Raw genomic sequence first — 16,710 nt, forward strand, 5'->3', positions numbered from 1 at the left:
ATAGAACCATCAGTACTAGAGGTCCTGGTAGGAGATAAAACCAGCAGTACTAGAGGTCCTGGTAGGAGATAAAACCAGCAGTACTAGAGTACTGAATAGTACAAAAACAACCAGTCGTTTCAACAGGCCGTCTGAAACGGCCTAGAAGGTTCATATCGTCACTGTCGGTGAAAACCTTGTATGTCCAAAACGTAGAGCTATAATATATCTAGAGCACGGATTGGAACTTCAGTGGAAGTTGCTCAGCGGCGTTTTGAGGCCATAGAAGAACGACTAAGTCCTCCGTGTACTACCCCTGGAGCGTTGATATGATTGGTTGGCTCCTATCATAGTACCCCTCGTGCTGTTCTTGTGGTACCTCTACGTCACGATTAATTCGTAAATTTAGCCTGGGCCCAGCCATGAACTGCAGTACCACTTTTGACCAGTATGGAGACGGCTTCAACGTTGCCCAGCCATTCTGAGGGCTTGGTCCAAAACAGTTAATTTCAGGAAATGGAAAAAAAACAGAACCTTGTGTTCCAAATGGATCCAATGCAGTAATTATTTAGTCACAATGCTCTTGGTTCAATATTTATTTTACACAACCCACAAACCATTTTATGTTTCAAACAACACTTTTTCAAATAGCAGATCTACAAGCTCACACGCGTGCTGAGAGCTGTTTTTCTATCCTTGCATAACACCATAATATCGTACGACGAATCGGGGAATTAAACTTGCGACAAAAAACATAAAGTTGAAATTTTGACATACCGGACAGCAACGATATTTAAGAGCACACACACACACACACACACACACACACACACCCCTGTTGATAAATATGTTAAACTATAAAGTGTTTTTGGGTGGGTCAGGAACTGCTGTCTGAAATGCATTAGTTGCAATTGTACTGTCCAACCGTGTACTACAGTACTACAATATACTGTACGATACTACAATATACTGTAGTAGTGTACAGCAATACAACATATATTGTTGTGTACAATACTGCATTACAAAACTACACAACTACTATATACTTTACAATAAAACTACAAACTACCACATACTTTACAATAAAACTACAAAACTACCATATACTTTACAATAAAACTACCGTACAATAAAACTACAAAACTACAGTATCATATACAATAAAACTACAAAACTGCCATATACTGTACAATAAAACTACAAAACTATCATATACTTTACAATAAAACTACAAAACTGCCATACTGTACAACAAAACTACAATAGCTGAGTTTCCTGCCCAGTGATGTGATGACTGTTCTACTGTCTCTTCTATTTAAGTTGTTCTCAAGGTGGGGGTGCGGGGACCCCCAGGGGTCCTTGAGGGGGTTCCCGGGGGTCCCCCCCATGCAACAAAATGAGTTGATATGGCATACAAATCACTTTAAACCACTATTGGGCCCTATTATGCGTGTCTTAAGAAGTGCCAGGTCTTATGACTTTACTTTAGACCTGGAGGTGTGTACAATGCTATTTGGTTGCTTTAAGTGGCCACACAGCATGGGCCACACCCAAAGGTCTAAAGTAAATGCATATAAGCAATTTTTTTGTATTACCTTTTTTTTTTTAAATAGACGATCTACAACCTCACTTTTTTTTACAACACAAATCTTGTATGGGGGTCCATTTTCGGATGGGGGGGTCTGCGGCCAAACACATTAATTTTTGGGGGAAGAGTTTGAGAACCACTGCCTGCTCTATTGATTGTTGTTAATGTCTATTTGTTCCATGTGCTTTAACTGTACCTGTGGTTGTTGGGGGGGGAGTCGACCCCCTTATAGATTCAAAAATAATAAAGATATATTTATTTTCAATAAAACTCTGAACTGACTGCTTACTTACTTGACACCGGGAAAGCATCTGCAGTGTCATTTTAGGATGTTGGCGTTGGGGCTAGCTCTGGTCCATGAGGCCTTAACAAAGTCATTAAAGCTATGGATGGACCAGCGCTAGCGTTGTGGGCTATTCAAAAACAGCAGATATACAAGCTCACCTCCAGCATTACATTTGAATACTTGAATTTGAATACTTTTGAATAACACACCATTTAGTTTTAGGCCTATTTTAGTTACCTGAAAAGTCTCTTAGTCTAGTCTTAGTCGAGTAAATATCAAAAACCTTAGTCTTTTAGTCTTAGTCGTAGTGTTAATTTTGACAGCAAATTCTGATTTAGTCTTAGTCTTTAGAATGCACTGAAAGGGCTTAGTCTTCGTCTAGTCTTAGTGGACTAAATATCAAACCCTTAGTCTTAAGTCAACACAATTAACCCTGCTCAGATCGCGTCACTTCGTGCCTTGATGCGAGCTTGTACATCTGCTATTTTTGAAAAACTGAAAGTGTGAAGAAGAACTAGTAGTTTAGAAGGCATTTGTAGTATGGGCCTCAGGTCCTGTGACTCCTAATGGGTTAAAGGAGTGGTTTTAAAGCCATATCATATTTTAAAGCCACATATCAGGTTTGTTAGAATATACTCGTGTTCAGTGGTGGAAAAATAACTCAAATGTTTTACTTAAGTAAAAGTATCAATAGTGCAAAAGGGCCATTTCAAGTTTTCAAATGTATCCTCACAGTGCATTGCGATGCGAAGCATTGTGAGCTTGTAGATCTGATATTTTCAAATGGCCAAATTGGCCAAAATGTATAGGGCTGAACTGTTTAATGTATGTTTTGTAATAATAATCAAAGTAACTAGTAACTAAAGTTTTCAAATACATGTAAAGGAGTACCTAGAAGCAAATGTTTTGGAAATTTGAAATACTCAAGTAATGTACAAATTCCTTCACGATTGTACTTATTAGTACGGTGCTTAAATAAATGTAGCCTACTATACTTTCCACCAATGCTCATGTTGGTTTCACATTTGATACAGTAGCCTACAGTATTACTATAGGTAATGACAGACTGATTCATTACCTAAAATGACCACCAGAGGGCGTCTAATGACCATAAACATAACTATGTGCATTCAACTTATATATACTTATAAACAGTCTGTCTCACAGATAACTTTTCAAATCACACACACGCACCAAACTAGTGAAAATAGCAGATCTACAGTAACACGTTGTGAGCTTGTAGATCAGCTATTTTCACTAATTCATAGAATTAAAATCAAAATGTAGGAAACCAAAAATATAGGGACCCATGCATAAAAATGTGTCCATGATCCAACATTCCCAGTGGTGTTAAGTAACTATAACTAAGTACGTTTACTCAAGTACTTTACATCAGTGCTCAGTGGTTCCCAAACTTTTTCATGTCAAGGACCCCCAAATTGTAAGCCCCCCATTTGAAGAGATATGTCAGGGACCCCGCATAATAGAAGCAGTGATTCTCAACCCGTTTAATTTCAAGGACCACCAGTTTGACATGCATTAGTCTACGGACCCCCATTTAATGTCATTTGGGGATCCCAATTTATATTGTAAAATCAATGTTAATTTATCTCTGAGAGTGAACAAATGGAACCAAATGGACCCGTTAGGGTCCATTTCTAATTTCCAGTACACGTCTACTCCACTACTGTACATCTATATACTAGCAAATATTGTACTTTTTCTCCACTACAATTATTTAGAAAACTTTGTAGAGTTTGATTATTATTACAAAACATACATTATCCACTTCAACCCAGTGTACATTTCGGCCATTTGAAAACAGCAGATCTACAAGCTCACAAATGCATTGGGAGTACTGTAAATGCATTGTGAGTCACAATGCATTTGTGAGCTTGTAGATCTGCTATATTTTCAAAAGTTTGTATACATTTTGAACACTTAAACGGCACATTCTGCATAATGAGTACCTTCTACTTTTGGTACTTTAAATACATTTTGATACCAATACCTTTGCACTTATACACAAGTATACATGCTTTATTCCAGACTTTTACTTGTAACAATTTAAGTATGTCAGTACTTTTTCCCTATGGAGACACAAACTGTCTCCTTTGTGTCTCCATAGGGAACCATTCACTGCTGTTCATCAAATGTCTGTCTGGTCTCCGGGAGGCTGATAAGAGCAATGCAAACTTCCTGCAGCAGTTAACATTTTAGCAACCGTCTAGCAACCACTGCATCGCCATGGTAACAGACCGCCCTCTGATGTAGGCCTATACAATAACTGAATGTTGTGTCAAACAAGGTTTTTTTTTGTTTTGCTGCTAGTCCCTCCCAAAGGAGCCGTCTGTCTGTCTGTCTGTCTGTCTGTCTGTCTGTTTGTCTGTGGTGCATGGAATGGCTGTCTGTAGCACGACCCATTGACCCCTGCAGCTGTTTGGGGTCGCATTCGGACACACACACACACACACACACACACACACACACACACACACACACACACACACACACACACACACACACACACACACACACGCACCAGCAAGGAGGGGTAATCACAACCCTGTGCTTAAGTCAACATATAGTCGGGATATTAATAACATCTGGGAATACATTTTTTACCAACATTACATGCTACTTAAAGCTAGCTGCTCTAGGCGCTGTTGACGCGACAATGTGCTTGCACCCAAAGTGAGGGCAGAAAAGTGAAGTGATGATTTGATTGGCTGAGCACGGAATGTCATGTGATGTGATGATGTATGATGATAAGAGTGCCCCTCACTTCACATGAGTGTGATTTTTTCCCTACTCTGTCTGTCTCATAGGAGAGCTGAGGGCAGTTCAGAAACCCGTCCACCAGTGACATCATCGGTTTCTGAACTGCCCACAGCCCTCCTAGACACAGACAGAGATTTTGCTATTTTATCATGAACATTAGTGACTGAGGACCAATTATATGAAGATAGGTTGAAAAGTGGTGAAGTGGTCCTTTAATATACATAGTCATATACATTTATACTAATATAGGCATATGTTATGACACTGAGATTTTGTGTGTGTGTGTGTGTGTGTGTGTGTGTGTGTGTGTGTGTGTGTGTGTGTGTGTGTGTGTGTGTGTGTGTGTGTGTGTGTGTGTGTGTGTGTGTGTGTGTGTGTGTGTGTGTGTGTGTGTGTGTGTGTGTGTGTGTGTGTGTGTGTGTGTGTGTGTGTGTGTGTGTGTGTGTGTGACCTAACTAGTGACAGATGGTGACAGAGAGAGAGAGGGGGGGGGGTTTGGCTAATACAAATGGAAAAGATTTGTCACGTGATCGCCGGGTCCGTTTTACTGACGCAGAGGCCATATGGCGCGTGCCGTATGCTAATCACCTCTCTCCCTCTCTCCCTCTCTCTCTCTCTCTCTCTCTCTCCATCACCCTGGCCTGGGTGAAGCTATATAAGTAAGTAGCTCTATCTCTCTTTCTCACACACGCGCGCGCACACGTAAACAAAAATAGTGGCCACTTACACACACACAGAGCCGCGCTCAGCCCCTCAATGCCTCGTGTCAGAATCATTTGAACAGGTATGGCATTTTTTCTCTCACCTGATTCCATAATTAGTTAATTATCGACATCATTAAATTAATAGCGCTAATTAATTAATTAGGCTAAACGCGATGCAGAGCGGGTAACACACATATGTTAATATGTTTTATTATAGGCATATATCATATGTTCAGCTCATTTATCGTTCAGATTTGGCCTATATTATATTTATAGGCCTTCCCAGTCAGAGAATACATTGAAAAACATTTAAATTAAATCTCTTCTGCTGACGACATCAAATGTTCATGCTATTTCTCAAAAGCTTGGAAACCTTTTTTTTTAATTATGAATATTTTTGCTCTGTTTGATTATTGTTAAAAAGGCATATGTTTTTCGATAATTGTAGATCATAGAATATATACAGTCACCTTTTACAAAAAAAGCAGGTGGAAATTATGGATCTATAACTTTGATTTGGATTATAATTATTTTTTTCTATACTTTTTCGCCGCTTTCTGGGTTGTATCATTCTCATTTCTCTCTCTTTCTCTCCCACCTATATACGTCGCATTGGCCGCGCGAGCGAACGTGGTTTTCAATTTTTTACATCAAGGACCATTGATTTATTTATTCTGCATTTGAGCCACATACGGACCACCGGGACCAACATTCGATGACATTTAGCCTCTCACACACACCCAAAACGCATGGGATTTTGTCCACAATTCCATGCTGTATAGGAGGGATAACAGGCAAACGTTGATAATTACAAAAAAATATATTCTCTAATTGTGTAGACTTCTTGTAAATTAAATAATGCAGATGTTTTAACAATAATTTAACTCTTGAGAGCATAACATTTTACACTCTCAACTTCAAGAGTTAAAGATAGGCTATTCTATAAGGGTCCATTTGGTTACAAACCTCTCCATCATTTATAGCTGCAACGTGGGGACCACCTGGAACCCCCTCAACTTAGGACCACACGGTTGAAAACCACAGATTTTACATTTCACATGTTTATAACCTAAATGATGAACACATCATGTAGGCTTATATGTCTATAGCTGTGATAAAGCTCATGACACATACATATATACACATACATGTCTATACTGTAAAATAAATTAATTATTCTTGGTGTTAACTCATGAAGTATAGTCATATTTAATGTAATCTCATTCCGTGGTTGAATTTAAAATCTTGATTCATTTTAAGTGCAGACATTTTGTAATGTTAATACGCACAACAATGACAATAATAATTGTAATAATAATAATAATTAATATTATTATTATTATTATTAGGCCTATTATTAAACATCCTGTAATCTAAAAGCGGGTTCTAATCGTATCAGTATCACACTATGCACTATATCGTATAAATATGACATAACTGTGTTTTTCATTTACCAAATGTAATTATATATCATAGCAAAAAAGCTGATAATGAGTTATAATATGAAATATTAAATATCTGAGGATAACTGCAAACATTCAGTGTTAATAATTATGCCTGTCTGCCTGTCTGCCTGCCTGCCTGCCTGCCTACCGTCTGTCTGTCCGCCTGTCTGTCTGTCAGAGAGATGACCAAGTCCTTCACAGAGCGCCAGGAGGAGGTGAATGCAGAGATGGAGACGTGCGAGGGAGGGGGAGGAGGAGGAGGAGGGGGGGGGGGAGGAAGAGGAGGAGGACGAGGAGGGATTACAGCATTTAGAGGAGGAAGAGGAGGAGGAGGAAGAAGAGGAGGATGAGGAAGATGAGGAAGAGAACGGAGAGAACAGGAACAAACCCAAACGACGCGGTCCCAGGAAGAAGAAGATGACCAAGGCTCGTATGCAGAGGTCTGTTTGAGTCTCTTTTTTTTCCAGTGGTGCCTAACCGCTCCAACTGACCATGTGCAGACTGCAGCCAAATTGCCATTAAAGGAGAATTCCATGCTAGAAGGCTTTCTTACCTTTATTTGTAGTTGTTACGTCCACACCAAAGAGGTCCAGGTGTTATTTTGTGCAAAAGTGCATTATTGGCTATTTCCCCTAATATAAGCCCTCAATGGATTGCATTGAATTGCATTGAATTGAATGGGGCTAACATGGGGTGCTAATTCACTTATTTCCATCGCTCAAAAATCAATTTGTTTTGTATATATCCTCTCTTCATAATGTAAATAGTATCCCAAGCGGCACACTTTACTACTTATTTTGATGGAAATAAGCGAATTAGCACAAAAACCCAACCCCCATTGAGGGCTTATATTAGGGAAAATAGCCAATAATGCACTTTTGCACAAAATAACACCTGGACCTCTTTGTTGGGGACGTAACAACTACAAATAAAGGTAAGAAAGCCTTCTAGCATGGAATTCTCCTTTAAGCAGTGGTGGAAAAAGTACTCAATTGTAGGAAGTAAAAGTACCAATACTGCATGCAATTTAGAACTACTTCGTTACAAGTAAAAGTACGGAATTGAAAATGTACTTGAGTAAAAGTACAAAAGTATCGGCATCAAAATGTACTTAAAGTACTAAAAGTAAAAGTACTCATTGTGCAGAGTGTGCCATTTCACAAGTTAAAAATGTGTACAAAATCTATTGAAAATAGCAGATCTAGATCGGCTATTTTCAAATGGCCGAAATGTATAGGTGGGCGAGACATGGCCAAAGCATTTCTGGGGGTCCCCAGCCAAAAACGTTGAGAACCCCTGCTATAGATTATAGTCAATGATTGGCCGCGTTTATATATATGTCCGTATGTATATCTGTTTGGAGTATAACAGCTGCAATACTGCTGGCAGCCAGCCAGCGGTGTTGTTGAGCAGCCTGGGTGTGATATATAGTTTTTTCCTATACATTTTTTATCCCACGATTTTGTAACCCATTTTTCACCCGGTTGCCAATTGCCTAAAGCTGTAATCCTGACGGGGGAGGGGGGGGTTCCTTTCCCCTCCATCAGGCGCCCTGGCTGGCCAGGGGGAGGTAGTATAGACCAGGATTACCGCATACATTTTTTTGGGGGGTATATACCTACCCTATAGGGACATGGAGAGAACATGCTGAATGTTGATCCATTCACGAGTTGATTTCAGTGAGTATAACTGATATGTTATTAATGGGTACAGTTCAAGGAAAGTACAGGTCAATACAAAATCTGCTCAGAGGATGAAACCAGACAAAGCACTAAGACTTGTTTACATCAGGGTCCTCCATTTTCAATTCATCAAGACATTTAAAGACGTACAAATTTACAAAAAAAATAGATCATCATATACACGGTTAGAAAAAAGGGAAAATGTGTACAATATAGAAAAATCACACAAGTGACTAAAGTGAGCAGAGCTCTTATCATCGTACACCATCTCATTCCGGACAATCACAATTTGCGTCCTCACCTTCGTCATCAATGTTTGTGTTACGCAATGTTTGTGTTTACACAAACACTCAAAAGTGTCCATTCATTGTCAATGGCATTCAATGTTTGTGTTTGGGTTACATATACCTATAGAGAGATCCGCACCGTGTGTGTGTGTGTGTGTGTGTGTGTGTGTGTGTGTGTGTGTGTGTGCTCGTGCGTGCGTGCGTGCGTGCGTGGAAATTATTTGGTTGTTTGGCTTAGGGCCGATTCATACTCATATTTTACCGCTGTTTCGGCGCTGTAGTGCCGAAATGATTTCGGCTCGTCAGAAATTTTCAGTAGCACAGAAGAGCCGACTTTAGGACGGTACCCGCCCCCCCGAACCTCAAATGACGTCACATTGTAGGCTCTACAGAGCCGAACCGACTTTTATTCGGCTCTAAAATAGGGAGTATGAATCGGCCCTTAGTTACTGCAGAATTTTCAATCATTGTTCAAACTATTTTAGTATCTAAAATTATGGTTTTGTACATAATCTTTACAGGCACTATATGTACAGTACCAGTTTGCTTACTGTATGTTGATGTATAATTTAATTGATACTGGTAAAGATAATCAAATAAACTACCTCCTTGGGGGGGTTCTTCCAGGTGGTCCCCAGCTAAATGATGGAGAGTTGGTAACCAAATGGACTCTTAGATCCTCAACTCTTGAGAGTGTAAAATGAAACCAAATGGAACCGTTTGCATTACTTAATTTCTACACAATTAGAGAATGTAGAACAATTGTTATTTTGATCAGTGTTTGCCTTTGCCTGTTGTGTCTCCTAATGCCTGGTACCAATAAATACAGAATGGAAATGTGGACAAAATCTTAACCAACGACAACAAAATATTCTTTCGTTTTGATTCTCACCAAATGGTGGCCCGTGATATGGCCCTTGATATGAAAAGTGTTGGAAACCACTGATATAGATTATGATGTTCATATATTAATTGACGACGCACGTCGTCCCCTCTCCAGGTTCAAGATGAGGAGGATGAAGGCCAACGCCAGGGAGAGGAACCGCATGCACGGCCTGAACGATGCCCTGGAGAGCCTGAGGAAGGTGGTCCCCTGCTACTCCAAGACCCAGAAGCTGTCCAAGATCGAGACCCTCCGCCTGGCCAAGAACTACATCTGGGCCCTGAGCGAGACCCTCCGCTCGGGGAAGTCCCCCGACCTCATCAGCTTTGTCCAGGCGCTGTGCAAAGGTATTTCAATCAATACTGTGAAACACAATGGTAAAAAACAAAATATATATATATATATTTTTTTCATTGGATATACAACCAACATATAGAGGGTATGCGCATGCATGAAGTGAGTGGCAAAGTGAGTTTGACGTCGTTTAACATTGTTTAATGCAATCAATTCTGCATGTATGTATATGTATGTATGTATGGGCTGTCGTGGCCGGAAAGTATCGTTTTTTTGCCACGCAAAATGTCCGGGTATAATGATGATGTCATGCGCATAGCCTCTATAGAGGTCCTAGTAGGATATAAAACCATCCATCAGTACTACAGGTGCTGGTTCCTGGTATAGGATAGAAAACCAGCAGTATACCAAAACAACTGATCACTGAATCAAATCAACAGGTCTTTCACAGCCCACCACCAACCTGGTGGCCGGCTGCCTGCAGCTCAACCCCCGGACCTTCCTCCCCGAGCAGAGCCAGCCCGGCGCTCACCTCCTCCACCCCCAGAACGGAGCTCCGTTCCCCGGACACTACCCCTACCAGAGCCCCGGGCTCACGGCCGGCCTGCCCAGCCCTCCCTACGGCACCATGGACTCCAGCTCGGCCGGCATGGGCCCCGCCTCCCACTCACACCACCACCACCACCACCTCTTCCACCACGCGGTCAAGTCCCACCACCACCCCCACCTAAACCTAAACGCCCACCACCACCCGCACCACCACCAGTACGGAGGCGGAGGAGGAGGGTTCGAGCCCCTCCTGGAGGGTCCGGCGGGGGGGCTGGTGGTAGTGGAGTGCTGCCCCAGTCCCGGGGGTGGAGGTGTTGGGGGTGGGGGCGGCGGCTTCGACGGCGCGCCGCTCAGCCCGCCCCTCAGCGTCAACGGGAACTTCACCTCCTCCTCCTCCTCGTCGACCTTCTCCAAACACGATATGCCGCCCCTCCTGTCGTCGTCGTCGGGCTCCGAGTTCGCCTTCTCCATGAGCTACGGAGGGGGAGGGGGAGGGGGAGGGGGAGGAGGTGGGGCAGGGGCGGGGCCAGTGTACGGTGGCGGCGGTGGCGGTTCGCCCCCGCGGCCGTGCGGCGCCGAGCTGCAGATGGAGGGCGTGATGATGGCGTTCGACCATGGCCAGATCAGCGCCATCTTTAACGACTCCTGAGGACCGGCGGGTGGGCGGGCAGTCGGGCGGGCTGCGATCGAGACACCTCGATTGGTGGAATTTATAAAAGACTAAAAAGACTGGACTAAAAAGGTTGTGTGTGTTTGCGTTTGTGTATAATAAGGCGGTGGTTCCATTTCAAGGAACCCCCGGTTTTGGTATGCATTAGCTCTACCCCCACAACTCTGAGGCCCCTTATTCACCAAAATAACTTTGGTTCTCGAACTGGTTCCGTTCTAGATTCCTGGTGCTTTCACAGAACCGAGCAGCCATTTTTTTCAATTCATTTTCAGTGTAAACACTTTGAACTGGTTCAATATTAGGCAAGGAAAAAAAGAACCAAAAACCGGGTTCATATCCCGGTGGAAAAGGGGCCTGAGAGTGCACAAAATGGAACCAAATGTACCCTTAAATACTTACAGGTCCACTTGGATCCAGTTGTGCACTCCCCTCTCAGAGTTACAGACCTTTAAAAGGGACCACATGGTTCCTAACTATATCGATCATTTAGCTGGGGACCCGCTACAAGTCCCTGAAGGACCGCTGGGGGTCCCCGGACCCCACGTTGAGAGAACCACTGGTGTGTAAGGACGTGCACGACCAGAGCCATTACAGACTACTGTTGCTACGATGACAGCTAGCATTTCACAAACTTTTGCTATGTCGGAAAACAACATTCGAAAAACATGGCAGTTTGATCATGTTTCTTGTACACAACTACAATGTTTTGTGATTTATAATTGCAACTATAGGTACTACTAGTTCAGTTGCATTACAAACTAGCCATCAACAAGCCATCAGCTAGCTTTTTTTAAAATCTAAAAAACAAGATTTGAGCTTTGAAGACTATAGCAGAAATCTAAACATTCTGTGCACTTAATTGGCTTTTAAATTCACAACATTGCAGCTTGGTTTTGTTTGTATAAATGGATCCATTGACCTCGTTGCTGGTGATGAATGTGGGCATTTTGTCTCCTTTTCAAGTGTCTTATTGCATTCAGTGCATGCAATGTGTATGTAGATTAGCCACTAAGGCTAACAACAGGCTCCAGGTTATTATAATACAATAAGATCTATGAATAAAGAAATAGCTAAAGTTGCATATCTACAATTTGTGAGCTTTGCAGGTTGGCTGTTTTCTTTTGTAATTTTTGTTTAAATGCCTGAAAAAGGTTGAGATTTTTGGGTGATTTATTTTGAAAAAAACTTTTCTTTTTTTACGATATGCCCAAAATAGGGAATCCAGGGTTAATGTGATTAACATGGACTCCAGCCATGTCGATCTCTGTGTGGCTCTGATGTCACTTCCTGTTTGTTTTTGTAATGATGATGTCAGAGTGATGACGTCCGTGGTCTCACACTTATAATAATAATAATAATTTGTGTGTAACTGGATGTACTGTAAATCACTATAAGCAATAATCTGGGATAAACTATGCAATCTTTAAAACCTGAAAAACACTTGGCCAATAATGAAATAAAAAAAATAAGCAACAATAATAATAAACATTTCTATTTTTCAACAGCATATTAATCTCTATAAGTCCTGCTGAGTTCACTTTTCTTCTGTTTTTTTTTGTACACAATTCTCTGACTTCTGTCTGTTGTTGTTTTTTTTTTTACAATGTTTCAGTTCTAGTCGACGCTATTTCATGTCATTTCATATTAATATTTTATAAGATAGATGATTATTAAAACATTTTATTAAAAGGAAATTAAAAGGATTTGCCTGGGTTTCTGTCTCTCATTTGGTGAACTTCATAATAGTTTGTTTTCTGCTGCAAAAGCCCCCTACTTTTCCTACTTTTCCTACTCTCACCTATGGTCATGATGAAGTGTGGGTCATGACCGAAAGAATAAGGTTGCGAATACAAGCGGTCGAAATGAGTTTTCTTCGACGGGTGGCTGGCATCTCCCTTAGAGATAGGGTGAGAAGTTCAGTCACACGAGACTCGGAGTAGAGTCGCTGCTTCTTCGCCTGGAAAGGAGCCAGCTATGGTGGTTCGGGCATATGGTGGTCCTTGAGGCATGGCCCACTGGGAGGAGACCCCATGGGCAGACCAAGGCGTAGTTGGAGGAAATACATCGAAATACATCGACTCACTGGCCTTGGAACGTCTCGGGATCCCCCAGGAGGAAGTCACTAATGTTGCTCTGTAGAGGGAAGTCTGGAGCACTTTAGTGGAGCTAGACTACGGTCTACGGATAAGCGGTTGAAGATGGATGGATGGGCTGAAAGGTTTGTGAACCCATGCTCTATATAGCAATGAGTAGCCTAGGCTACTATCACAATATCTAGCGTTTTAACATTTATTTTAACCAAAGAAAATCACTTACCCTATAGTGTGTCATGAACGCATGGCTGAGCTGGCTGGAGAACAATTCCGAATTTGGTCAGAGTTTATATTGAGAGGTGATATGCAGCATCTCATTTTAGAGGGGGTCCCTATAGAGCGTTGCAGTCCCGCCCCCTACCATGGCCCAGGAAATGCTTGGGGTCACAATGCACAATACAGGTCCTCTCCCATGCACCCACACAACTTATTTTAAATAAAGAAATAACACACTAGTAGTAAAACACACTAGTAGTACAACAATGACTTGTACAGTATAAAAGTCAGAAATATATGTACGTTTGTAAAAGCATGAGCAGGTTGTTTCCAGATGTGAATACAGGGATGTCCTGAAGCGGCCGAGAGAGGTCTATGAAACAGATCTATGAAGAAGATAGATAGTTTCATTATATAGATATTCCACTGTTACGTTCTTAGCTTACGCATGTTTCATGATAAATGCTTTTTATATATGTGATGTATTCCCATGCTTTTTGTTTTTGCTTCATGTAAATCGCTCTGGATTAAGAGCGTCTGCTAAATGCCTAAATTGTAAATTGTAGTGAGGACTGTGAAAAGCAAAACGGCCTGCCTTAGCAAAACGTGTGCATGTGAACCCATATGTGTACCGCACTCTATACCAAGTGGACCTCTGACAGGCCTATATATACTGCACATATAAACAGAGGAGCTATAGGCGTTGACACTAAGGGTTGTTGTACACCTGCCCCTGGCAGGTAAATAAAACTTTCGGGCTGCAGGTGGAGTTTGCTTTCAGGTTGCCCGACCGGCATGTGCTCGTTGTTTGAGAGGGGGGAAGCAACCCCCTCTATAAACACAACACGAGATATCAGTCTAAACACCTGAACGTGGCCAGAGCACGTCTTGTTCTGTCTTCTGGTCTGTGGAATGTAAATAAATATAAGAGCACTGTTTATGTGCTGTTTTCACCTGTTGCTACACTTAACAAAAAATGACAAATGTGAACCCATAGTCATAGTCATAGCTGGGTATTTGGCATAAACATTGAGGTATGACATTTTGCATTGCACAGCCCCAGAAAGTTAAATGTTCCTCACTGGAACTCCCCTCAAGGACCCTTCATTAATTGTACCCCACTTTGAGAACCACTGACTTCACTGAGATCAGCTCAGAAGGTGCTGTGCGCGTTCCCGTGACTGAGCACGGTGGTAACTCCACGGGCGCGCGCCGCAGGGGGAATCCTCACTCACACACACACACACACAGCCGGGGGCGCGCACTAAACTGTCACCAAGGAGACGGGCACGCACAGCGCGAGGAAATAACATACTTTTCGGTGTACAAGCGTCACTTTTATCGCACATTATTTAATATATTTCACTTCAAAGTATAATGACGTCGCACTCAGCGAGCGGCGCGTCGTGCGGCAGCGACAGCGCGGAGGAGCCGCGCGACGCAGACGAGACACCGTCGCCCGTCACGGACAAGAAGAAGAAGAAGAAAAAGAGACCGACCGCGGTGGAGGAGGAGAAGAAGAACAAGAAGAAAGAGAAGGAAAGGAAGAAGAAAGAGGAGGAAGAAGAGGAGGAGCAGGAGGAGGAAGAGAAACGAGAAGAGGAGGAGGAGGAGGAGGAGGAGAGGTTTGTTGTTATAAAAGTGTTGGTGCGCGCGCTGCGCGCGTGTCACTGTGTGTGTGAGAGGAAATCACAGCTCACAGTCTGCTCTAATGGTGCGTTCACACAGGCAGATACAAAGATACAGTCTAGACTGCCATTCATTTCCAATGGAAGTCAGCGACATGAAGGTACAAAGATAGCCCTACACATCAGACGTTTTTTTTTGTAGCTGCTACAAAAGATAAACCGGCTACAAAGCTACAAAAAGTTGAGCTGGTTACTTTCAACTTCAGCTACAAACAACAAACCTACACAGTATTGTGTAGTTAGGGTCAGTCTTTAAATCTTATGCACCTGCCAGTGTGACTGTGAACCCAGCATAACACGCACAATGATACTATTAACTATTTTTATTTAAAAGTAATTGTCTCATCTCCTGGGACTGAGATTTTATTCATGACATGGCCTAAAAACCCTGCCTCTCTGTTTTTCTTTTAACTGTTAGGCACGATTCATACTCTTATTTTAGAGCCGAATAAAAGTCGGTTCGGCTCTGTAGAGCCTACAATGTGACATCATTTGAGGTTCGGGGGGGGGGTGGGTACCGTCCTAAAGTCGGCTCTTCGGTGCTACTGAAAATTTCATCATTCCGGCACTACAGCCGTAAAATAGGAGTATGAATTGGCCCTTAGGAATTGCAGGCTCAATTTGCACAGCAGCCATATTGGAAAGAAATTGGCCCTTTACTGCCTTCACAGGTGTTGCCGCCTTCTTCTTCTTCTTTGGATTTAATGGCGGGTTGCAACCAATTGCTTTCAGGTGTATACCGCCACCTACTGTACCGGAGTATGTAGTCCGACTCCACAGGTGTTGCCAAGCAGCAATGATACTAATGAAGGCTCTGTCCCCCGTTTTCTGCTTTGCATTACATCTATTGGGCATGTTTGGCTCACAGCCAGGTAGTGCTGGTTTAATAAATTGTATGAACATTCATCTGGTGTCATTTTGGAAAAAAACAGGAAACATGTTGCTGCAGCATAATGATTCCATGATCACCTTTTGTCACACATGAGACCAGGATGCAACCAACAACACATGACCATCGGTTTCACTGCTGTTGCGTTCATTGTTGTTGTTTTTTTGTCAGGTGAAAACCTGACTAGTGTTTACCCATGAAATGTACAAATCGTCATCAGCGAGTCATACTGACGTGGTGATGTGATTGGCTGCTTCTAGGCAATTGGACGACAAGCAATGGCAATGCTGCCTCTAACCAATGGGAACTTATGGGAAGGGGAGGGGCAAATATCCCTGGCAGCAAAGCAGGCTGCAGACAGACAGTGCAGATCAACGCGCATGCAATGTTCGCACGTCACTCGATATAACTTCAGTTCACTTCAAACCAAACTCGGCTGAAACAGCGCAGCCAATGCAAACAAAGCCACAACAAAACACAGACAATGAACCACGCACAGAACGTCGGAAACGGAAAGCAACGGCCGCGATGCGCAAGATTGACACTGACACACAAACATAGACGTTACTACAATAATAATCAGACTAATATGGGGTGGGGGTGGCAGCACAAATATCCTACGAGTAGGGCAACCAAATGGTCAGCGACGTCCCTGAAACAAAAGAACTCCCATAAA

General features: G+C 42.4%; 2 protein-coding genes across 3 annotated transcripts in view; both read left to right on the forward strand.

Moving 5' to 3' along the window:
- Positions 1 to 7,019: 7,019 nt before the first annotated feature.
- neurod1 (neuronal differentiation 1) lies at positions 7,020 to 11,127 on the forward strand (the record flags this gene model as incomplete). Its single annotated transcript, XM_079517775.1, is given in 4 exon segments — positions 7,020 to 7,058; positions 7,060 to 7,223; positions 9,753 to 9,982; positions 10,370 to 11,127. Coding segments are annotated over 4 exon segments (1,191 nt in total), but the record flags the coding sequence as incomplete, so codon positions are not given.
- Positions 11,128 to 14,791: 3,664 nt separating this feature from the next.
- Positions 14,792 to 16,710, forward strand: part of cerkl (CERK like autophagy regulator) — a 47,577-nt gene continuing 45,658 nt past the window's right edge. The window contains exon 1 of one of the 2 annotated variants that reach the window (XM_079519172.1): positions 14,792 to 15,082. In XM_079519172.1, the coding sequence (XP_079375298.1) occupies positions 14,835 to 15,082 (248 nt within the window). In that variant the 5' untranslated portion in view covers positions 14,792 to 14,834. Of the gene's footprint in view, positions 15,083 to 15,148; positions 15,247 to 16,710 lie in introns of those variants that run through there. The other variant, XM_079519173.1, reaches the window with a different exon arrangement.

Source organism: Electrona antarctica (genome assembly GCF_951216825.1).
Source record: "Electrona antarctica genome assembly, chromosome: 13".
Lineage (NCBI taxonomy): Eukaryota > Metazoa > Chordata > Actinopteri > Myctophiformes > Myctophidae > Electrona > Electrona antarctica.